The 25,109-nt window shown below is 38.6% G+C and overlaps 1 protein-coding gene across 3 annotated transcripts in view; it reads right to left on the bottom strand.

Moving 5' to 3' along the window:
• Positions 1–950: 950 nt before the first annotated feature.
• The window catches only part of LOC144649735 (uncharacterized), a 32,082-nt gene continuing 7,923 nt past the window's right edge, over positions 951–25,109 (bottom strand). The window contains exons 11-42 of one of the 3 annotated variants that reach the window (XM_078509302.1): positions 24,674–24,768; positions 23,914–24,000; positions 23,721–23,781; positions 23,020–23,062; positions 22,558–22,635; positions 21,876–21,952; positions 21,673–21,712; positions 21,091–21,161; positions 20,852–20,921; positions 20,351–20,432; positions 19,676–19,766; positions 19,267–19,321; positions 19,046–19,149; positions 18,745–18,813; positions 15,685–15,753; positions 15,508–15,592; positions 13,557–13,658; positions 12,749–12,877; positions 12,495–12,596; positions 12,003–12,065; positions 11,797–11,909; positions 11,146–11,233; positions 10,042–10,128; positions 9,081–9,324; positions 8,322–8,508; positions 6,965–7,109; positions 6,230–6,261; positions 5,922–6,022; positions 4,675–5,333; positions 3,457–3,732; positions 2,684–3,411; positions 951–2,235 (exon numbers count right to left, since the gene is read on the bottom strand). In XM_078509302.1, coding sequence (XP_078365428.1) covers positions 2,079–2,235; positions 2,684–3,411; positions 3,457–3,732; positions 4,675–5,333; positions 5,922–6,022; positions 6,230–6,261; positions 6,965–7,109; positions 8,322–8,508; positions 9,081–9,324; positions 10,042–10,128; positions 11,146–11,233; positions 11,797–11,909; positions 12,003–12,065; positions 12,495–12,596; positions 12,749–12,877; positions 13,557–13,658; positions 15,508–15,592; positions 15,685–15,753; positions 18,745–18,813; positions 19,046–19,149; positions 19,267–19,321; positions 19,676–19,766; positions 20,351–20,432; positions 20,852–20,921; positions 21,091–21,161; positions 21,673–21,712; positions 21,876–21,952; positions 22,558–22,635; positions 23,020–23,062; positions 23,721–23,781; positions 23,914–24,000; positions 24,674–24,768 — 4,390 coding nt within the window. In that variant the 3' untranslated portion in view covers positions 951–2,078. Of the gene's footprint in view, positions 2,236–2,683; positions 3,733–4,674; positions 5,334–5,921; positions 6,023–6,229; positions 6,262–6,964; positions 7,110–8,321; positions 8,509–9,080; positions 9,325–10,041; positions 10,129–11,145; positions 11,234–11,796; positions 11,910–12,002; positions 12,066–12,494; positions 12,597–12,748; positions 12,878–13,556; positions 13,659–15,507; positions 15,593–15,684; positions 15,754–18,744; positions 18,814–19,045; positions 19,150–19,266; positions 19,322–19,675; positions 19,767–20,350; positions 20,433–20,851; positions 20,922–21,090; positions 21,162–21,672; positions 21,713–21,875; positions 21,953–22,557; positions 22,636–23,019; positions 23,063–23,720; positions 23,782–23,913; positions 24,001–24,673; positions 24,769–25,109 lie in introns of all 3 variants that reach the window. The other 2 variants (XM_078509303.1, XM_078509301.1) reach the window with 2 other exon arrangements.

Below are 25,109 nucleotides of genomic sequence, written 5' to 3'. Positions count from 1 at the left end.
ATAATTTCCATCTCTCATTTCATTCACAGCCCGATTACGTTCAGTGACCTGACTGTTATCACAAAGCCGGATCAGTTAGCAACAACTCTCCAAGGGGACTCCCAATTGTTTTGCAAGGCAATCAGGCAAGCATATACATTTTACAGCAGATTTCTCTTAAGGTGCACACTGCAAAACTTGTTTTTGGAGACATCTCCCTCTGGGATTACGTGTGTCGACATGAATTTTTCGTGATATTTTTACAATATATCTTATCGGATTAGGGGTATTTAACCTATAAAGAAGGCGTGATATCTAGCCAAGTGCGTATGAACCACTTGAAACATGCTGAAATGTATGTGTGTTTAATTATGGGTTAAGACCAGTTGTTGAATGTTTCGAAACTACTGAAAATTCCCGAAGTAACGACTCCCCAAAAGTAAGGACCCTCCGAAGGTTGCGATACAATTTCAGCAAATCCTTAAAGAAATGACCCTCCGGTTGAAACGATTTATGTTGAAGCCGACGTGCGTTTATGTTGCTGTTGTGTGGATCTATATAACACGCAGAAACGGGTCAGAAGAAATCGCTTTTGGTTGTTTTCCAAACGCCCACATATTACACAACAGTTACAAAGTGTTAGGTTGTTTGGGTTACCCGCTTGCCTGTCCCGGGCGGTTAGTTAGATGGGGATTAGCGCGAGTAAGAAAGAACTGTGAGTAAGAAAAGGTGATGGGTTTGGGAGGAGTCCGCGTCTCTCGACATACCCTCGTCTCTCCCTTCTTTTTTCCCTCTCTTTTTCTTTTTCACTCGTTATTCTTCGCTGCGCTGCTCCCCACGCCTAAAACAGGCTACCACCGCTTATTTTAAAGAAATCTAGACTATGCATAAGTATGTAGATTACGTCTGTCAAACACAATCGTGACAACAAACCAGGACCCAAACAAACAATAAACACGACAACAACAGGGAAGTATTCACGACAATGGAAATTTATTTGGTTGTAACGGAATTGATCTTATCAAATGTGGTGCTAGTGTGATCACATCTGGGGATAACGAAAAATTTTCAGCAAGATGACCTGTAGCGTACCAAGACTTGTAACCGTGACAAACAAAATATAAATTTACCATTTATTCTAAGGCTAATATCCTACCTAGATACACTTCATTGCAATTTATATAAAGCATGCAATATACAGCTATTTGTCTATTTATTATCCTTCTCCCTCCCCGCATATTTAAAATTAAACCTTCACACTGTGGTCTCTTTCGCAGCCACTGTCTGGCCAGTCACGCGCCGCTTCCCTGATAACGTTGCGTGACGCTTCTTACAATGTTGCGTGACGACCCCAACAATGAGTTGCAAGAAGACTGTAGTTCTAGACGGCCCTGTTATTCGAAAGCTGGTTAACGCTCGTCCTGGATTTTAAGTTAACCAAGGTTTAATCTTCTCGTTAAATGACTGCTTATCTTAATTTTAAGTTATAATTTGATGTAAGTCTAAGTGTAAAACGATTAAAAAAATCAGACCTCTACGTCGAAAAGTTGCAAAGCTGCAGACTCGTTCCCAGTCCCTACTTTATTCGTTCTCGAAGGAGATGAAAGACTGGGGAAAAATCATATGGAGATTGCAATGCGTTCTAGTCAAAAACCGTCTCGGGAGCGACTCGGAACGAGTCTGGTGAAGCTGTCTTAGAACATGTGGACGCTTTTTTTGGATTAGCTTAACCGTGCTTTGAACAACCCTGGCCTTGGTTTACAACTTTTTTTTTTGGTTAACATATTTAACACTCCATGAACATTTTTATTTACCGTTTTATACTCTTTTACCATTAAACTACGAAACAAACAGCATGCTTTTTTTTTAAATACAGCTAAGAGTGAACGATGCAAATGTCTTAATCGCGGACATATTTAGTATCAAAAAGTTTATGAATAAAAAATATCATACTGTAAAATAATCTGAATAAACGTATAATGACATGTACACCTTAGTTTTTAGTTGCTATTTTTTTTGTTAGATTTGCGTCAGCGTACTTAAACTTAGTTGCAAACTAATAAGCTCTAATTAACATTTCTAATAACTTCACACTTTATTTATAACGCTGTGTCGCCATCAGAGTTCAAGATTTGCTCCAAAGTAGCCGCATCAGGACTTTTCGGAATCGCGCCGTTTTCTGTTGTGACTTTGGCTTCGTCTTTGCTCTCCACCTGTTGCGAAGTTTGGTCTTCTTCCTTGGAGGCAACAGGCGACCTAAACGAGAATAGCAGGACCGTAGTGTGAACATCAAGATCCATTAATTCCAAACAGAGCAGAGCAAGACGAAACAAAACCTACCATTAATTATATAGTGGCGTTCCTTTTGTATTTCAGAAAGACTAATCTATTCCCCCACCCCACCCCAATACCCCAACTCCCAAGCATTGCTCAGCTTTAAAAACAAATGTGCAAATTCCCGGCTCATGGCGAACACCCGAAAGCTGCTCAAATGTTCCACATAGCGCCAAAAAAATAAGGAAAATGCCCCACCACGGCTTATCAGATTGAATCTTATTCTCTTTAATCTACAAAAAAGGGTCCGCAAACAGTCAAAGGGCCCAAGTTTATTTCAGTGCCGTCTCATTAACTTGGTTTGAATTTGCTTAAACATATATTGGTTTCACAACGGAAAAACGAAAGAGGTATAGTTTCAAATACTTACGTCTTCGAACTTTGATCCTCTGACACCTCTAGGATGGGTTCCTCTGTGGTACTCCCACTTCGCTCTTTCTTTACCCCTCTACCAGCATCCTCCTCACTGACTTTTGGTATTTCCCAGCTTAACTTTCTGGACAGCATGCTGGAGGGTGCCTGCCCGGGGGACCAGGGTTTAGGCAAAGTGGCTGACCGCAACGAAGGCCCCACCTTCTCTGTTGCAGAGGTGCTTCGTTGCATTTTCAGCGACATCGATCGACCACCTGGTCTGAGTGCTTCTTTGCCAGCTTCACGTTTTACCCACAAATCGTCCTTTGCTTCAGTCGTTTTACTGCCGTCTTTCTCCTTGATCTTCGTCTCTCCGTTCGCTACCTTTCCACCTACCTTCTCAGTTCTTTCTACCCCTTTGCCGACTGAAGTGTCAGCGCCAACATCTCCTAACTTCTGTTTCACTTCTTCTTTCGGTTCCTTTAATTCTTTGCTTGGCTTCTCTTCTCTCTCATTCGCTTGTGTCTCCTCCTTTTTCTGTCCATCCTCCTCTTTCTTTACTTCTTCAACTGGGAGATTCTCTACAGGTTTCTCTTTATTTTCCACCACTTCGTCTAATTCCTCCTTTTTGGGTTCTTCCTCTTTTTTCCCGTCCGGTTCTTCCTCTTTCTTTTCTTCCGGTTTAACTTCCTTTTTATCTTCCGGTTTATCCTCCTTCACTTCCCGTGTTTCTTCTTTCTTCACTTCTTTAACTTCTTTCTCAACTGTCGGTTTTTCCTCTTTCTTCACTTCCGGTTTCTCCACCTTTTTCTCTTCCGGTTTTTCCTCTTTCTTAACCTCCGGTTTTTCCACTTTTGTCTCTTCCTTCTTCTCCTCTTTTGGCTCTTTCTTCTTATCAGGTCGTGGAGCGGGTTTTGGCGGAGTACCAGAAGGTAGCCTGGGCCTCTTAAATGACGAAGGTTTCACGAGCCTTTCCTTGGTGACTTCCGGAGCAGCCTCCTTACTTTCGGTCGTCGCCTTCGTTGGCTCGGGTGGTTTGCTCTCAGCTGGCTTGTCAGCGGGCTTGTTCTGTTAATAGAGAATACATTAACTTAACTGTAACTATGGCTTTCTAAGTCAATTGTAGTAAGGTAACACAAGGAAAGTTCGTGGTATTGACAGGCTCTGCGCCTGTCGATACCCCGAGAACTAGGCGCAATCAAACGGTTTGCGTTTTTCGCTGCCGTCAGTTATCTTAGCAGACCTCTCAGGAAACGCAAGTTCAATTACATTGGATCAAAAGGTCACTTCCTTGGGTTTTGATTGGTGGATTTTGATCCAATTATTTTGTTGATTTATTTTTATTTTTAAAAAAAAAGAGAAAAAAAAAAAAAAAAAAAAAATTTTTTAAATATTTATTAATATAAATAATTTATTATTATTATTATTATTATTATTATTATTATTATTATTATTATTTTTATTTTTTTTTTTATTATTATTATTATTATTATTTAATTATTTAAATTTTATTTTTATTTTTATTAAAAAGAAATTTTATTTATTTTATTAATAAATTATTTTCGAAAAGCCCCCATGGGGAAAGATAATAAAGTATGTATGTATGTATGTATGTAATTCTCTTTTTCAGGGTTCGTTGATTGTTGTCCAAATTATGATTGGCGGCAGCGAAAAACGCAATCTTTAGTTGGGTTTTGTTTGGGTTTTCGAGTTCGTTTATAAAGGCGTATTTATTTTATAGGGGCTTATAATCTGATGAAATTTTGCGCTTCAAACAAGACTGGGCTAACATTTCAACGGAAATTGTGTCCGAAAAAATGTTAGCTACACAAAGGAATACAGTATTATAAAACTCTCTAAGCAAACCTATAAATTATGTATAAAAAAACCCGATATAACTAAACCAGAAAGAAGGCACAAATTGTCAGCGTACAAAGCATACATGATTTTTATTACTGAATATACTGGATACCGCGGTAACCATCTAAGAATCTATCGCTTACTACTTACCCTTCCTAAACTGGCTGCCCTCTCTTGCCTCAATTTCATTTCAGCCAACAGCCCTCCCCCTGCTGCCCCGCCTATCCCAATTCCAAATTTGGGTGGGCCACGGGGTTTAGCAGGCTCCTCCGGAGTGGAAGGCTTCGCGGCATTCTTATCGGCTGTGGACGCCCTATCACGTGGTTGGGCAGTTGGTGGGCGGGGTGCCGCCTCTGTAGCTACCCTGTCACGTGGTAAAGCGAATGGCTTCACGCCCATTATGGGTGGTAGTTTACCTCCGGACGGAGCCCTCTCTCGTTTAGTCTGCGATGATGCTCTTTCTTTAGACACAGCTTCATTTTCCTCAGCATTTCTCTTTTCTATCGTCACTTCAGGTATCTTTTCAGATGGCGTCGTTTGTTTGGGCTCCTCTTCTTTTTTCTCCGAGGACACTGCTGGTTCCTTCTCAGAGGGCTTTTTTTCTAAGGTCACCTCTGGTTTCTTCTCAGAGGGTACCCTTTCTTTTGTCTCTTCCGGTTTCTTTTCGGAGGGTACCCTTTCCTTGGTCGCTTCCGGTTTCTTTTCCGAGGGTACCCTTTCTTTGGACACTTCCGGTTTCTTTTCAGAGGGCGGACTTTCTTTGGGAACCTTTGGCTGTTCCTTTGGAGAAGCCTTCTTCTTATCAGCTCCTAAAACCCAAAAAGAAAAAACAAAAGAAGGAAACAAGGAAAGAACGTGTTACATTAAAATAACCTCAACCATTGAAAACAACGTAACAGATTTTAAAACTGCAATTGCATTGGACAAAGTTTATTTCCCTAAAGGGTGGTTTTAGTGACGTAATTAATCATTTCATTGAGCAGACTTAATTTAAACTAACTGGTAGGGATTTTAGGGTAGGCAAGGTAAGTGGATCATGCCAAGGTTATTAAAGAAGGCATTTTTCGCAAATAAGAAAACTTTGTATTCATCCACCACGTCATCCTCGAAGACCCAGGGCAGTTAGTGGGGCGAAACGAAGGAACAAACCAGGTAGAAAACGTAGCGACGAAAGTCTTCGAAGGAATAAACCGGGAAGGAATCGTTGCGACAGTTTTCAAGAACGCCGTTCTTGAAGACTGTAGTCACTGCACAGATTTTACAGTTGTTCAGATTTTACAAATTTTAAGTGATGTATTACTTCAAATGTAGACCACCCATACAAATGTTTTTGTTAACATATTTCACACAAGAGTGTAAAAACAGGCAAAGTAGCAAGCAAGCATCGTTCAGTTTACCGTTATTCGTGTGCCAAACAGTGGAAGCTTCTGAGCTGGGCGCCGTGGCAGCACGATCCCTGCTTGGTTTCTTTTTAAGAAAGCCCGGAAGACTGATTCCCCTAATAGAAGAAAAATAAAATATTCGTTAATGTTGTTTTTACACCACTGCTATAATAAAAGAGCAAAAGCAAGCACCAAAAGGGTGCAACAAAGTTTGAATTTGGTTTTGCACCCGAATATACATGCGCACGAAAACAACAGAAGTGAACGGACCACGTAAAAAACGCATGCAAGAAGCAACACCAATCATGTTATTTTCCACTCACCCTTTGGGCATCCAGCTAGATTTTTTATTCTCCTATGAAGACAAAATTTTGCACGAAGGTTAACACATGACAACAGATTACAATACGGGTACGAAGATCAATGTAACGTCTCGGTCCCCCGCGCGCTTGTCCTGCTTTCTCGCGTGATCTTCCGGAAATAATTATCTCTCCAACGGGTTTGTCACTGTGCTCCTGATGAGAATGACAGACTTTCTGAGCTTTCATGACAATCTACTCCGATCAAAGAAAACTTCTTAGTGTGCACAACCAAACTCCTTAGTTCAAATAACAATGATAATCTACCTGAAAGTGATAATAGATAATAAGAACAACAGGTCGCTACCAAGTAAACACCATAGTCAGTTATTTTCACAGATTACAGTGACAAACAAGCGCTTTTTAACATAGTCACAAACATACAATCATCATCTAACGCTTTTGTAATAACAGGGGTCGAATTATTAGTTCTGGCTCGACGATCGCTTCTTTCAGTGAACCGTTGATTTGGGAGGGGTCATTTGTTTTGGGAATGAATGAAGGGGCACGAAAGTGAAACTTTTAATATGAACGCTAGTTGCGGAACGACTGGAAGGGTCAAAATATTGCGGTAGGATTTGGCTGGTTACTATTACTCATGCTAGTTTCTGAGCGGTACAAACACTGCCATGAATTTCGGACGGTCGCTTCTTATTGGACGCTTTTATATTTTCTACACTAATCACTATGGTCTCTTACCTCGTCTTTTAGCTTTGGTGAAGGTTTTGGTTTGGTTGCAGGTCTGGGGGGTGTGGTCTTGCTTGGGGGTGTGACAGCCGAGGGCGGTGATTTAGATGTTGATGTCTTCTTTGCGTTTTTATCTGGCGTAACTGAAACACTCGGCCTGGAAAAAAAAAATAATTGTCTAATAAAGAAGCATAGCTGCTGTTCCTGTTCGTTTAGGAAATATAAGGGCCTTTTTACATGATTCCGGAATGACTTTCATTTCGGAACGAAACTCGTTCCGAAATGAAGTTCGTTCTGCATTTACATGACAGAGTCGACCGGTTCAACCAAAGGCATTTCACGTGCGCGGTTTTCGCGCGAGATCAAAACAAGGTCCCTCATCATAAAAACATTTATTTACACACGATAGGGTTTAAAGCACAATGCTTGTGGGGTCGTGTATTAAACTAGGTGGCGCATGTTTCGCGCAAACTTGTTTTTGTTCCCATTAATTGCCGTATCTACAATTTTAACGAGTTATTTGACCATAGAGCTTTTTCTTTGGGCTAAACAGGTAATGCTATTACGTTTTTTCGCTCAGAATTCAAACTGTGGAGTCCGTATGCGGTTTCATGAGTTGCGATTTCATCTCGGATCGAAATTCGTTCTGTGTTTACATGATACCAGAATGAAATGTCATTCCAGAACGAAACTTTCATTCCGGAATGAAAGCCGGAATGAACTCATTCCGGAACGACTTGACTTTTGTCTCGGTATCATGTAAACAGATACAGAGAAATGTATGGGGATGGAATGAACTCGTTCCGGAATGAAAGTCATTCCGGAATCATGTAAACAGGCCCTAAGACTATACAATCGCAGCGCATTGTGAGGATAAAGAATCTCATTGACATTTTGCCGTCGACGACGGCAGTAGTCACAACTTAGTTAGTTTTGCTACAAAGGAAACACATCCAAGAATTTGTTAAATGTCAAACGAGCAGCGTCGTTGTCTCGTCACACTAGCAGTTCTCAAGTAAGAGTCGTAAAACCAAATACAAAAGTAAAACATGTCGCCGAAGCGCCAAAAAAGAAAGTGCGAGCGAGTCACGATTGGTAGTACTCTGATGGCTGGGTGGCGCTAGTGTAACCAACGCTAAACTAGTAAGCAAACCAAAAACATGAATACTCACACTCAACTAAAGTCAAGTAACACACAACGACTTCAGTACTACTCATAACAAAAGTAACATTAGGGGGAAGAAATAACATTTCTTTCCACGCTTTTTCGAATATCGACAAAAGAATACTAGCAGTGTGCAGGCTTTTTATGGCCTATGAGTCACCAGTAGCTCAGGAGTCATGGAAAACAAGAAACGTGGACACTTACTCTTCTACCGTCTTGCTCCAAAATACTTCAATATCTTCCTCTTCGTTGATTTCGCCCTGGGCAGAGTCTTTAGCCACAGCTGGTCTGTTCGAGGGACGGGTGGGTAGGCGCCTTTTTTGAGGGGGCCGAGCACGGTCTTTAACCAAGTGCTTCAGATCCGAGCCCTTGGTCTCCATGTCAGTGAAGTCTAAAATATTATACCAAAATTAAAAAGAAAGTTATTAATATTTAGACAGAAAAATGGCGTGATTTAAACAAGGCAGGAGGCAAGGAGAGTAATTTAACACTGAGTTTCAGTCTCGTTCGTGCTTACAAATACTGACCCTCCCAAACTGATTGCCATAGAATTTGGTTGAAGATTTACATCCTCATAATTGAAGAATTTCTTTCTTTGCGTCACCTGTGTGACAAGCAGGGCATTGATTCCGAGACTTTGGGTAAATGTAACAATCATGCCAAATTAGCATTAGACCTGTACATGTACTTCTTCTTGGAAGGGTAAAGCTTTCAGTTGGATTGTATTCAGTTTGCTTTTAAGCATACGCCTGTGACTGGGGAATTGTGATTAACCAGTAGTCATCCATCAATATCCTTATGGATCCTTAGGATCCATTAGTCAAGCACTGTGCTAAAAAATTAAATCATCATTGCTGATTTCCAGTGATACAAGAACGATTTACGTTTTCTCTAAATCATACTACAAATCGATGACCGTGACCCTAGAGGAAATGACACAAAGTAACTAAACAGCCAACGCACCAACTTTCGTTGTGACGACACTTGGAGCTGGAGGCGCCCTCTCGACCTCCTCTTTCTCGACCTTGACGACTTTAACCTCCTCCTTGTTGTTTATTTCGTCCTCTTCAGGGACCCTGCCAGGAGACGGACGCCTGTTGACTGTAGGTCTCCTCTTGTTGCTCCTTCCGCCTGGGCCGTCTGTTCCGTCGGTCGCAGGTACCGTCAGCTGGGCTGAGCTGAGGCGGTTACGTGCTTTACGAGCCACCTGGGAAAAAGGCAATAAACTTATAAACTTATACGAAAATAAATGTTGTTTATAGTGGTCATGCACTTAGCTTCGAGATAGCTAGTTCGCAGGCATGCCACTGAAACAGAAGAAACAAATATTCTAAATGAAAATAACATGATTAAAAATCCCAACTGGCAGAAGGCAGACCAGTTGGCTATATACAAAGCGTGACCGAGGATTTGAACTGGGAACGACCGAAAACAAATCCAGCTGGTGGCAGGGTGGAAGTTTTGAGCCCGCGACCTCCGGATTACAACAGTGCGCCCTAAACCACTCGGCCACGCTGCTCTTACACAGAATAACACGGAGCTGTGGCAAACCATAACAACAACATCAGCGAGAACGCCGCTAAACAAAAGGTATAATGATATTTAATAAAACACAAGAACACCGTGATGAAAGTGATTCTAAAGTTACTGTTCGCCGACTGGGTAGAAAAATACAAAGGTTTTTTTCTGCTTAATCAGGAGCCAGCATTCACGGGGCTGTTTGGAAATGGTCTGGTGAGACTCAGTTTCCAGGGACCCGCTCAGTCCTTCTCGAAAACTTTCGTCTCCCCGATTTTTGCCGGATTGACTTCGTTTCGCCCTAACAAACTGCCCCTGGGTCTCTGGGGGTGGTGTAATCATTGAAGTATTAAAATCCGGGTTACTTGAAATTATTCTCTAATTGCGCATGAGTTAAGTGTCTTACCGCTGCCACGTCGTCCTCTTCGGCGCTCTTTTCAGTCTCCGCGTCTTTGTCCTCCATTTTGTTTCGATGGTCCTTCAGCAGCAAGTCCTGTTAAGTAATTAGGCCAATTTCGAAGTATTAATAGTCCTTTCTGATTAAAAAGATTTCCTTTGAAATTACTTCTAAGAATCTGGAGATTTTAATTATTTTTTATTCTCGTTAGCTGTCGGTTAAAATTTGTTCATATTGTACGGGGAAATTCTTTAAGTGTCATTTTAAGTTTATTATCAGCTTAATTGGTAGCTACTTTTTTCACCACAAGTTTATTGCAATTATATCGCCACGACAAAACTTATACAAAAGTTTTGATTGCTTTCTGTCTTTAGTGTAGGATTTCACTTGAAAATAACGAGGCAGCTAAGCGATGAACACAGTGGTTATTTTTATTATTTTTGTTGCCTTCTTCAAAAGACCACTGCTCAACCATAAATTTCAATATTTTCACCAGTTTCGATTTCCACTTTACTTATGTCAATTTTGCGTTACTTTTGTTGCCCCTTTCAGACCATCTGCTAAGGCATAAATTTCATTATCTCATATACTCTATTCTACTCCTTTAAGTACCCACTTAGGTTTCATTTACACTGCACTTATTCTTCGTAAGCCTGCAACATATAATTCGTACCGTGTTTATTTACCCGTGCACGGAGATTAGCGAAAGCAAAACGTAAAAAACTATTACTTAAATGGTGACTATTGCTTGCGTGACGGATTGCATATATAAGTGGTGTTCAGTAAATGAAAACCAAGCCATTCTGCAAGTAATACGCGAATTCTCAACTCCGAGTAAACAAATGGCTTTGTGAAACTACCTTTTAAGATGGTTCGAGCACAGGTTAAGGATATAAGTACCAATTTTAACTGAGCTATACCAGAATTCAAATGAAGTGTAAATAGGCCTATAATTGCGTTATTTTAGCTAGCGGCGCACAGACATAAGCGCAAGGCCCAGCGTCCATAAAATACTAAGAAACCAGCGCAAGCGCAAGCCAAAGGACTAAAATGTTTTAATTCTTTTGATGGCTCGTTTGTGACGGTGTGCAGTGATTTAGAGGGGTCACTTACCAGTTTGCTGACACTGTACTCTAGTTGGTGTATTACCATCTCCATGATCGTGTCCGCCATGATAGACGCCACAGTTAGCTTGTCTTCACTGCAAAGCAATAGCGCAAGGGAGGGGTGGGTTAGTTGGTTGGTGAGTTACAAAGCCACGAAACCAAGTGAAAAGTGGCGTTCAACGCTTTATGGCTGATACAGTATTAAGGTATGTCAGTGGACAACAGGAATGATATAAAGCTCCGTTTGTCAATGAACGAAAACGTCAGTCTGCAGTGGACTGAACACGTCTTTCTTATTTACAGTATAGAAATCGCCATTAAATGAAAATTTTACTTTCAATTTTGAGCTAACTCTGCACTGAAATACAGACGTTCTCGTTGGGCGTCAGACTGCAAAACGGTCCGTATATTAATGAACTGTGAGTGCGTTGCCGGGGAGAAACGCGACTTTCCTAAAAAGGTTCTGGAACGAGCGTAAAAATTTCGACGGGGACTGGGGTGAGCCGAGAGGATTGCACGCGAGATTCGATTCGATTAATCGCGCGTGCATCGTGCATTGATATCCCAGATGTGATTGCATGGTTTTGGTTTCAAAGTCATGAAAAATCCGGCTTTACCTTCAATGTTACAAGTTAGGTGTGGTAAGAGTAGTACTTACCTTAACCTATTTGCGATGCCCGCAGCAGCCCGAGTGAGAATAACTTCCTCCACAAACGTTTCACTTATGCTTGACTTGCCTTGAACAACAGCTTGTAGACGACTCTTCACATCCTATAAACACCACAGTGTCAAGTATGTTAACAACCCTGGTGTTCAGCTCTTTATAAACGGTGTAAACATACAATTTCTCTTTTAAGTACTCACGTCAGCAGATGTAATGTAAGGACAAACTTCTTTTGCGCAATCGATCATCTTGTCCATGTTGCTCTGAAAAAGAAAATAAGAATAAAATAAATAAACAATACTAAAAGAAATAAACAAAAAAGAAATAAACTGGTCAGAAATAACCATTATTTACTTAAAAGTTTCTTCAGTTTCTCCGTTGGTGCATTTTTAATTTCGTAAATGTAAACATTAGAGCCTGCCACGTATTCTTTGAAATAGTTGCACATAATACTGCGTGTAATGTAGCACAGTGTGTCCAGGCCTTAATACGAATGTCTTGAGCGAAGTTGATTGAAGTACAACTTTGTTCACAGACCAGAAGTTGATTTCTGACTTAAAACATCCCTTGGTAAAGAAGATGAACATTTATAAATGAAAGGGGCACTTAACTTCATGTTACTATCTTGATAATTTGCGCCGTTATTTAAGCGATAACGATTTCATGTACCAAAATAATGCTTCCTTTCTTACCTTCATTTTATCTTCAGCTGCTTTGTAAAAGTCATTAGCAAGCTCAGCAAATCTCGCCTCGATGTCACTGTCACTTGTGCATAAATGGAACTTCAGCAGCAACTGTTGAAACACATATAAACAGAAACCATGACTGCATTATCTTCAGCAAGTCTGTGAAATCTATAGAAAACCCACCTTAAACTTCTTCAAAAATGACCAATGTATGTAGAGTTAATTATACTTTATAACGCGGAAATAATTGGTTTTCACACCTGTTTGAGCTTGTCTGCATCCTGTATAAAGTGTTTGGCAGTTTTGGTCTCGTTCTTTACGTCAGGGTCCTTGGAGGATCGGAGCTCATTTACGAGGTCCTGTAACTGAACTACCAGACGGTCCACCATCTAAAAGGCCAAAAAATAGCATAACCAGGTAATGGTCATTAACTTACAGTATGGTGCATAACAGTGTTACAACTAACAACAAGTTTATCTTCGTATAAAAGAAGTGCACTTTCACGTTTACTCGACATTTTGCTACAAATGAAAGCAGAGGCAGTAACCGCCAGCCACAACAGTCACGCTCTCTGTGCTACTGGCAATATAAATGGTTTTAAACAAGAAGTCCGGCTATAAATGGGATTGCACCTCCAACATTTCGCACCTTTGCAGATTTGTACTGTTGCAGTCATAACGCTCATAGGAAAGTGCATGTTGTTTACGTTTTGGTAACCTGCGATCAGGCATTTTTTGTTTCTTTTTTGTTTCTGGTTTTTGAACATATGATGCGACAATTAAATGTATCATGCCCTCCTTCCCCAGAGTGATACATAGGGAGGGATAGTATGATCTCAGGTTAACGCTTTGGCGATTGGTTGACACTTTTCAGAGAGAATCAAATGGCTAGTCCAGGTCCCTTTTATACCTGCGCCTCTTGTTTAAAACTTTTAAGTTTTAAACAAATTTAAAAATAAAACTCCGACGAAAGCTACATACTGTCTGCAAGACAGGATATTGACTGTTAAAGGTTGTTGTTTCACGACAATAACAATAATACGCCAAGTAGAAATGATTTCACTCCCACCTGCTGTTGTGTGGATGTTAATAATAGACCCTGCTGCAGTCTGTACGCTTGTTCTGTTACCACTTTGTGAGGTGACTGATTCCTGAGTAATAACTTCTCGATCTGAAACAAAACACCAAACTTCACTGGCGATTCCAAAAATACAACAAGTTATATACAACGCTATTGAAATTCTTGAGTACTCACCCTCTTTTATGTTACCCTTTCAAATCCTAGTCCCACTTATAACTCTTTTAGTTTTATTCGTGTCGTAGTTGATTATCGGTTTGTCACGATATTAACTGGTAAAAGTTTGTCGCGTTATGAACAAACGTTAAGTAGTAAATGACCATCCATGCCAAGAAGACGCAGCAGACAAGGCCGCCACGGTTGATTACGAGAGGTTTAACTTTCAGTAATAAAAAATGGGTTCTTTCTTGCACATGGAATCACTAAGAGAGATGGTCGCTCGAAGAGGGTTGATTGTGTTTGAATTTCCGCTACACACCAAGTTAATTTCGTTAACAATAAAATTACCATAACAATTAAAAAAAAGAGCTACATGTACAAAATAGGCGTTTTTGGTCAAAGTGTAATTGACCTGTTTAGATCTGTCACAGAGAAACGAGGATGCAGTCTATTGGCAGGGGTCAAAACGTAAGCAGTGATTATGAAGCAAGGCTACAATGTGAAGGCCGAGGGAAGAGGGAATTTCCTTTTATTTTTTCACTCCCCTCTCTCCACCCATCCTCCTTTTTGATTCGCACCAATTTCCTAGTTTCTCCGTGATTGATCCAAATACCGTGCGTAAGATAGAGCGACTTTCACTTGAGTGTCAAAATTCGCGTTTGCATTGGTTCTGCTTTACTTCGCTTAGTGATTGGTTTCAAAAACCGGCGCCACTTTCTCAACGGTGAACCATTCAGAAGTAAAACCTAGACCAAACGTGACTCGCCCGCGTATGTTTTCCCGCGCTTTTGTACCGACTACATGTATTTGCTTCGAGTTTTGATTGATTCACTGGATTGTCTGTGTCCACTGTGATTGGCCAGAGTGATTACTATTGCAAAAAAATCTCGATGATTTGGTAAGTGCAGAATGCAATATGGAACAATTGAAAGTATGATGTTTTATATATGTTCGCGTTTATTTGCTTTATTTTACTTTCAGAAAAACTGTTCACAGGCTACTTGTATTCTTTCCCAGGTGTTCCTTACGCTAATCTTTGCAAACGTAACACGACACTTTTGTTCGTTTGTAACAAAATACTTTTGTCTTCATTGAAAATGCGATAACATGAAACTTTTGTTTTTTGTTTGTTTTACGGCGGCATCGATGACATTTGTTTAATTTAATTAAGTTACGGTTTAGACTGCACGAAAGACGATTCTCAAAAACTAAAGAAACAAATCTAATCAAAAAACATATTTTTCGACAGGTTTTTTAAAACGCAGTACAGCTAGGATATTTGTTTCCTGGTTATCAGGTGTTCACGCCGAAATCCCGGTGCAAGTTTTTGCATACCTAATTACGAAAGCGCTGTGAAAGTCTCAAAATCTAATTTAATTAATTTGCGGTTTTTACTCGGCGCCAAGAAGTCTGCAGGAAGCCTACTGCAAACACGCAATACAAGCGATGTTCATGATAGTTCCAGAAAACAACGTAGACTAATCTGCGCATGCGTTTGGTGTAAATTACGTTTAGTAGTACCACAAGGAGAGCAAAGGGTTTTCTGAAACAAATATATACGTTTAAGATCTTCATATGAAAGTAAAGTAGATGTGCTCAAGGTTTTACCTAGGGGTACGGTCAGGTGCTCCCCACCCCCACCCCCTCCACAAGGAATAATTAATTAATTGATATTAATTAATTAATTGGTGATTAAAAGTTTACACATTAGCGCGTTAGGGGTTTCACACGACTGCCCACCAAACCATCACAAAAGTGCATTCTGAACTAAAAACGTACTGACCTTTCTAAGGTGTTGCTCTGTCTGTGGTTTCAGTGACTGGGCGGCATCGTGAAGAGGCATTGGCATGGATAGCAGCGTGTGATTGCTACGAGAAACAAAGGAAGTTGTGAACAGATATAGTTTGATAGATACACATACAATTCTAAAACACACAAATCGCAAGAAAGTTATGCTCACCACTCCAAGGCAGCTGCAATGTCGGCAAAGCCTCGGTAAGTCGTCAAGTTCTTGTCCAAGTCTAGAGTTCTAAATGTTTAAAAGGTTTTTTTTAGTTCCTCTCTAAGTGTTTATCATTAATGCTTTTATTCAAACACTAGTGTGTGACTATTGAAACAAACGTTTCAGACTTTTACCACGGAGTATCGAAGATGGTTAACATTAAGTGTATGACCATTCATATAAAAGCTTCAGGGCGATATAGTGGAAGCTCGATATAACGAATAATAAATAAATAATAAATACTTTATTATAGTGTCGAGGTATTTAGTTTTAAAAAAAAACTAATTGGGGACACTATTAACATTAAAATATATCTAAGCTACATAAAGTTAAAAATATTTACACTTAAATTCTAAGAAACAAAGAACCGTACTACATAGTTACACAAACAAGATATAAAATAAATAAAATTAAATAATTAAATAATTAAGTACGATTAAATAATTCTACGGCTCGAATATTACACCTTTCAGTCTAAAATTTGGCATGAAGCATCTCTGTGTGACTCTTTATAACCCTACATTTTTGTTTTTGATGAAAATCTTTCGAGAGCCGAGAAATTTGCAATTCTGTGCAACGTGCCCATACATTGGTCTGTAATTAATAATGAAATAAGTACCATTAAATAATTCTACGGCTTGAATATTACACCTTTCAGTCTAAAATTTGGCATGAAGTATCTCTGTTTGACTCTTAATAACCCTACGTTTTAGTTTTTGATAAAAAATCTTTCAAGAGTTGAGAAATTTGCGATTCAGTGATGTACCTATACATTGCTCTGTAATTATGTAAATCATCTCTGTGATTAAATAATTCTCGCTCGAATATTACACCTTTCAGTCTAAAATTTGGCATGAAGTATCTTTGTATGACTCTTAATAACCCTACGTTTTTGTTTTTGGTGTGGATCTTTCAAGAGTCGAGAAACTAGCAATTCTGTGCAACGTGCCCATACATTGCTCTGTACGTAATTGCATAAATTTAAATCATTCGCTACACTTGAATATTATTGCGACATGCAGTGCAGAAATTTAAATTGGTGGAAATTATCTCTGTACGACAAACTGTAACAAAGCGATTTTTAGTGTTTTGCTTACTCATAACCGAGTAATTAAACATGTTTTTTTAAAGCGCGTCCAAATATAGTATCAGTTAAAATATACAAAACCAAATATCCTGTACCATACAAAGTTACGATAGCTCAGTTGGTAGAAAACACTTCTACAGAAGTTCTGTATGCCATGGTTGTTGGTTCAAATCCAAACGGAAGCCATTTTTATTCTTTTTTTCTCCTTTTTTTTTAAAAAAAAGTCAGTATGCCGTTTTATTTAAAAGTTTAAAGGCTGAACAAACGCAACAGTAAATTTTTATATTTCAGTATGTTGAGATCGAACGCCGGCTATTTCAGTGAGACTTCAGCCGCTGATGTCAATAGAATTGGAACGCTTGTAGTGTAGAAAAAAAAAAACACCACCGAGAAATCAAGCTATGCGAGCGAAATTTTCGTTCGTATATCTTTATCTTAATTTTGCTTGGCAAAAGTCCCAAGTGTGTGCGTCCAGCAAACATTGTACACAATTTGATTCCTTTGCTAACTAGGAAGCTAGGAGCTACGTTGTTTGATATATAAGTGGTGTAGGGCCATTATCGTGCATGTTTAGAAAGTTAAAGACTATCGTACCTTTCAAATAAATATTAGCGAAATTTCTTAAAAGTATGAGCGAAATTAAACATTTGAAAAAATAAACACACTTCTAAATTTCAAAGACATGTTTCGGACACTCCGTATCCATCATCAGTTTGAAGATGTTTCTTTCAAAATTTGACATTTACACGGGAACACGTCTCAAAGAGGATATCCCGCTCCGTATTGTCTCCGAATAAGTAATACCGCTCTACTTTTCCTCTTTCATGGATGTGGCGTTCATGGTATTTTCTAACTACATGTAAACGGATGATCTCGGAGAGTCAACAACAGTGAAATAGTGTTAAATGTTATAACCAACCACGAAAATCACAAAAATGATTGTCACTATCTTGTTTGTGCGGTTGCCCCTAGATGAATAGATAAATAAATGAATAAATAAATAAATAAATAAATAAATAATAAATAAACAAATGAGAATAGAATATAAAATTTTATAATAAAAGGAGGTGTAAGATACAAATTACAGTTAAGAATTAAAAATTTAACATTTAAAAATTTATAGCGGCCTAGCTGCATATGTCACATTTACACGCAGTTTGTATAAGACGTGTGAGGTCTTTTCTCCCAATACTGTTTTTAAAACTCGTGACATTTGGTATCTCTCTGTCACTGTAATCTACCGGTAGTTTGTTCCATAGATATGGCTCGAAATATTGTAAAGAATGTTTTCCATAATGTACTGTGCGAAAACGTGGGATATTAAAATCAGCGTTCCTCAGATTATATCGTTTCGCTGCTGTATTAAATATTTCTGTTATATAGGTGGGCACAAGTCCGTGGGACTTGTGCCCACTTGTGCCAACAAGGGCCCAAGGACTGACAAAATAAGTTCTCTATGACGTCGTTACGAGGTTTCGTTATTTTATGGTTCTTATTCACACATTTTACCATTACTGGGGCGAAGAATATCCTTCGTTATACTGAGGACTTGTTGTTTGCTTTGCTTGCCTTTCATATTTTGCAAGGTGATCAGTTTTGAATTTGGGACGCTTTTTATGATGCCCAGCAAATTACGGGATACTATCCGTGGCCATTTCCAACTTTTTTCAGTCTGCATGCAAGTTTGTCTCTCCTGAAATTAAGCTTGTTAAAGGCTGGTTCTCATATGATCGCCCCGATCGTCTCTGTCGCTTCTGTCGTTTGCAAAGTCTGAGGTGATTGGAGCAAGCAAACTTTCTGAAGCGACAGAAGCGACAGAGACGATCGGGACGATCATATGAGAACCAGGCTTTAGAAGTGCGCAAAAACAAAAACTCAAATGGTGAACCTTTTGTTCTACACTTCAACAGAGTAGGTACTGTATTCCTCACCTAAGTTTAGTGTTGATTTGAAGGGCCTTGGCCAAAATGCGAGCTCCTTCATCACCCATGTGATTTCCACTGAAAAATCGAACATGCAGAGCCAAGTAAATATATTGTTCACAAATGCGTCACATCACACACAAGTGCACGTAAAACTTAATATATATAATAAAAAAAACTAGTTATGTGCCATTATTTCCTATGAATAATACAATTAATCTTCTTTACTGACTTTTGCAAGACTAGCTGCCAAGGCAAAGAGGACCGACCAAGATACTATATGATTGGTGAATCTAGTTGAAACTTATACCTGATGTCAAGTTCTTTTAAAGTTTCATTTGTTCCAAGAGCATCCAGGAGCGGAATGATGTCATGTTTTAGTTTTGACTCAGCTAACGAGATTGACTCAAGGTGCTGAAGGAAAAAAACGAACAAACAGGAATCAAGAAAAATCTTTAATGTGCCGGACAGCAAAGCGCAAATCATTTTGCAGATACAGTTATTTTATTTTATCTTTATAACTTCACTTACCGAGTTTTCCTCGGATATTAGCTGAACTAATGCTTCCATAACTGCAGATGAACTCCTACAAGAAATGAAATTAATCTTGAAATCAAGATAACTGACAATAGATGAATAGCAACAGTAACCAGCTTGATGCTAGCTTGATGTACACTGGCTACAAGAATCTGGTAAAAGCCAAATGAATATGATTAACATCAACTGTAAGCAGGAGTAAAAGTGCGCTCAGAAAAAAGGGAAATACTTCACAGTTCCTCTAAGAATAGAGAGTGGCACTGTAAAATAGTATACCCCAGTCAACAAGGGACATTTTTTTGGCATCTTTGCTCTGTAACTTCGTGGTATCCATTTCACAACTAAGTTTACGCGTACATAGACATAGTAACGTTCTTGAAGCCTCTGGTTCCACTCAACTTACCTCTGTCTTGTGTTCTGTCCTAAGTTCAAATACTTCAACTTTTTGTTTGAAGCCAACTTTTCAAGTATCCTGATCAAGTCCATTTCAAAACCTGAAATGAAAGAAAGATACTCTTACTCAAGTCACGCGTTTGGTAAAGAGCTGGGCCCAGTTGTTCAAAGGGTGGATAACGCTATCTACCAGATAAATCGCTAACCAGTGGATAGAGCAGTTTTCAATTGAGTGTCGTAAAACCAAAACCAAAGAAATTGCTCTGGCCAATCACAAAGGACACAGGCAATCCAGTGAACCAATCAAAACTCGAAGCAAATACATGTAGCTGGCACGAAGCGCGGGAAAACCTGCGCGAGTGAGTCACGATTGGTTTTGGTTTTAGTTCTGATTGGCTGAGAAAGTGGCGCGAGATTTTTAAGCCAATCACTAAGCGTAGTAATGCAAAACCAAAGCAAACGCAATTTACTTTCGACACTCAAGTGAAAACCGCTCCAACTGTCATACAAAAGCCTACTTTGCTATCAACCGGATAGTGATTTATCCGGTGGATAGCGTTTTCCGCCCTTTTGAACAACTGGGGCCTGAAGTACAACAAACACTGCATGAGTATCACGTTCCCTGTAACGTAACGTAACGCAAACGCAACGTAAAGTAATGCACAATCGTCTGACACACACTCACCATTATCACTAATGTCCAGTCTGCTCACACATTTCAAGCTGGCGATATTTTCAGCAATAGCTTTGGCTCCTTGACTTCTGAGCTACAAAGGGATTCAAATTATAGTTAGTGTAAAACTCTACTTGGTCACCACGTTGACGCAGCCAACTTTTAACGTTCAGCAATGCACTTTCTTTTACTGGCTGAGTTCATACATGCTTCTATTTTTAGCCATTAATCAAATTAAATTTGTTAAAACTTAGCTTTTGAAAGAAAGGTAATTCATCTGTTGCCTTCAGTCTACCATAACACAATAAGCGTTGAGTTCTCATAGCAGTGTAGTTGTAGTGACAAACTCTTTCACAAATTAACGCTAACCAGGGTTTCAGTCAATAATAAAATGATTTTTTAATTATTACACTTGTGCGCGCATGCATAATTGCTGTCATTACTTGGCTATATAGTCAGTATCACATAATTCAGCTTCAGACACATTTAATACATGTACTCAACCAAACCCACCTCATTGTTGCTGATGTTGAGTTCAACATCACAAAGAACGCTATTTTCACGTAATCCTTCAAGGATTGCCCTACAAAATAAGAAAGAATAGTAATGTAAATTGCAGTTTACTGTCAGTGTTTAAATTGTTGATCACTTTAATAAAAGTGCAATAACATCTACAACAATCTTAACGGCCATAACCACAACTAACAGCAATATATATACTGTTTAGTGAAAGGAAAGATAAATACACTAACCTGACCGCCTCAGCATGTAACTTGCAATCTGATACATCTAAGAATTTAAGAGCTTGGGAACTGCTAAAAAACTAAGAAGGAAAAACAAAAATTCTCATGTCATTGAATACATTTCAGATATCATCACAGACTAACAGCTGTACTAATGTACATGTATCTTTAGTCAATTAATTCACAAAAAAGACGGCAAAATACCCGCAGTGGTAACTGAGCAAACTACACGAAACATCTTAGCAAAAACAACTCAAAATATATGTGGGCCAATAGAGCACACTCGGACCTGGTATTTTTAGTGTGACCACAATGCCCACAATTATTACAGTGTACAACTTGAGTGTACAAGTGTACTGTATACAGATGATGAAACGTCAGGGGAAAACCTGAAAATAGTTTGAAATATATAGAGGGAGTTTGAAATAGTTGACAGCAAATAGCTGAAGGGCAAATCCAAGAGAAATGGGTTTTAGCTCAAAATAACGGGAGATTCGAAATGACTAAGTTCGAATTTGCAGGGTCCAACCGTATATTTTGTACAAATGTATGGAAGTGTGCAGTTTACAATGTACATCCTGATAATCTAACCTGTTTGAATGATGGTGGGACAATTGCATCTTTAGTTTTCCTGTACACCAGAAACAAAATTAAGTCATTTAAAAAATATATTTGCCATGGTTACTACTACGGGACCCTTGACTGCCACTAGACTGTACTGTGCAATAAATTGCCATACTAATGTCCTTGCATGTGCAAATAAGAAATATTGACATTAATTTTGATTTTCTTACTTTGAGGTGAAACTGTTTCCAGCGAGGTGGATAGATGCTAACTGCTGAGCACAGCCTCGAATAAGAGCACCAAATAACTAAAAGTAAAATTTGACCAGTAATTAAAATAAAAATAAAAATGGTGTTATTATACTTAAAACTGAAATGCAAGAGACTGCTCTAATGCCAGTTACATGTAGGTAACAATTTAAATAACAGCTTGAGATTATTAATTAATTATTACAGTTATAATATTTATTTGTTGAATGAAGATGAAGTATTCAACCGGTATCTGATAGGCCATGGGTTCGATTCCCGTCAGGGAATCAGAATTTTTTCTTTGTCCCATGCTCGTGTCATGTTGAATACTTCATCTTCATTATTTATCACCGAGCTTAAAATTTACCATCTTTATTATTTACTACAAACTTGATGAATTCGACATTGCTGATCCTAGCAGTATGCAGGACGCGTGTCACTTATCCACCTAGTAAAATGGCCCAGCTCACAACGAGTCTCTCGTAGCTCAGTTGGTTAGAGCGTCCAACCGGTATCTGGGAGGCCATGGGTTTGATTCCTGTCGGGGACTCAGAATTTTTTCTTTGTCCCATGCTCGTGTCATGTTGAATACTTCACCTTCATTATTTATCACCAAGCTTAAAATTTACCATCTTTATTATTTACTAATATTTATTGTTGTTACCAAGTCCAGAGGACATTCAGTTGCAGAGAGATCCAGGTAGGTCAGCATGTTTGGCTTTGCCAAGAAATCACACAGACCCTAGAAAGAAAAACACCTTGCTAAACGTTTGGAAAAAACATTTGTCATTTTTTTCAGCTTCACTGTCAATCTTCATGACTTTGTTTGAACAACATAAACAAACAAATAATATAATTATACAGAATTTTTTTTTTCATCCAGTAAATGAAAGATGTCTGCAAAGGGGTGTCATGGATAAATATGCATGTGCAATCATAAAGTCTCCATTAGAGACAAAGCACTCTCCCTGCAAGGAAATAGTGAGTTAGAACTGACATTTGAATAAATCAGAAGTGTTTGAACACAATTACAAGCCTTAACAAGAGAGAGCACTGTGTCTGTAATGTAGACTGCCAACAAGTGTTTTTTGTTCAAGTATTTCCCATACAAAATTTATAAACTTACAGCAATACCATCTCCTTTGAAAGGATTTTTGCTAAGATCCAGTCTGAAAGAAAAAGTGATACATGTAACTAAATAGCAAGAACAAGATTAAATAAAGATAAATTAAATAAATTTTAAATAATTTTAATTTAAAATTATAAAACAAATAAAAAATTATTTATATAAACCCTTTAACCCCTAAGAGTGCCAATTTGCACATACGGCCATAACTTGGTCAATACTTGTCCAATTTATTTGAACTTTTGACACCACACTTGTCTTAAAAAGATCTGCATGTTGAAAGCATAAAATTGTACCTCCCCCCTATTTGTGACATGATTGACCACCCCTATAACTTTTGCAACTTTTTTGCCTGACACTTGAGTGATATGCAATATAACTGAAATTAACCAGTAAACTGAGAGCTGCACAATAAGCTATAGTTTAGGGGTATACCTACCATATACGGAGAGAAACATTTTTTTAATTTTTTTTCTTGTTAATGTTTCAACTCATTTCTTTCAAAACTGTAACTTCCTTTTTATTTGCTCAAGTGTTTAATGAAATTTTCTGATCAAGAACTTTTAAATGGTGTATCACCATGTCCCCCAACTGCATCCTGGGATATTTGTGTTGTTTTACATCTTATTTGTTTGCACTGCACTAAATGGGGTTGAATAATGATTAAAAATTATTTACTAGGTGTTAATGTTAATACATACCTCTGTAGGGAACTTTCATTGTACTTATTGTTTTTTAATGCTTGACCAAGTGAGCTAGCTCCTGTAAAATGCACAGAAATACAGTTATTGAGAAGCATGTATGTCAAGTTAACCACATATACACGCAAAGGAAAATGAGGAGATTAATTTTATGAGACATTACATGTACAAAATACATTGCACATACATGTACCTTTTGACGTGATTCCATTGTCAGCGAGAGAAAGAGCCACCAAACCTTGAGGAAGCTTACTGAAGACACCAGCTAAATGCATTGAACCTTGACAAAAAAATATAAAGATTAGATCAGTCTAATTATAAAAGGAAAAAAAAAAGGAGAAGCCACGAGCCAAGCGGCCCACACTGCCGGAGCTTATCCCGGTTTCCGTAGCATTAAGCGGCTAGGAATATTTCTACTCCCCCCTGAATGGGATGCTAGTCCATTGCAGGGTTCCCCCCCAGCATTATGTCGCCGGTACCCATTTATACACCTGGGTGGAGAGAGGCACTATGAGAGTAAAGTGTCTTGCCTAAGAACACAACACAAGTGACCCCGGCCGGGGCTCGAACTCGGACCGCTCGATCTGGAGTCCGGCGCACTAACCATTAGGCCACCGCGCCTCTCAGTCTAATTATAAAGCTCAAACTAAATCACCTGTCCATCTATTTAATTTGGCAACAATAATTTACAAGGCAGAAATCTTTATATAGTACAGCACATTGGGTTATTATAATGTGAGCAAGGTGTTCTATATACAGCGATTCTTTAGAGAAAGATAAACATGTAGTTTCTTTGAAACATGTCTCATTTCCCATGTTCAAGATGAGAGGCAGTGTCTCACTTTTGAGCAGTATGTACTATAGAAAAACATTCACATGTATCTGTATAATAATCATGATAAAGTAAAATAAAATGTAATTTACAGAACACAACACACAGACCAGAAACATACCTCTATCCTCAATCGAGTTACCATTCAAACTTAAGGAATGCAAGGATGTTTTAGGGTTTGATGTGAGAGCCATTGCAAGTTTCTGACAACACTCCCTGAAAGGAAGCAAAATAAATTTTAATTTGAGCTAACATGTGGAAAAAAAAAGCAATGCCAAAACAAATTTTTTTATGCTATAAACCTCTTTGATCTGAGCAATCTCATAAAACATTCAGTTGTATTAAATTTGTTCATATATACATTAAACACTTATCTTTTAATAGCAATTGACTCGAGTTCCCGCCAAAAAAATATAACTCAAAATAAAATTTGTTTCTTAATGGAGGGGATTTCTTTTATTACTGTAATGCTATTTTTCGCCCTTGAAAAAAAAAACTGTTAGTATCTGACCCAGAGCTGCACATGTACTGTACATGTATATTACCGAGCAAACTGT

Source organism: Oculina patagonica, chromosome 4, assembly GCF_052425735.1.
Source record: "Oculina patagonica isolate OP01 chromosome 4, crgOcupat, whole genome shotgun sequence".
NCBI classification, from domain to species: domain Eukaryota; kingdom Metazoa; phylum Cnidaria; class Anthozoa; order Scleractinia; family Oculinidae; genus Oculina; species Oculina patagonica.
The sequence above is the reverse complement of the archived record's forward strand: the minus strand, read 5'-3'. Positions and strand labels throughout refer to the sequence as shown.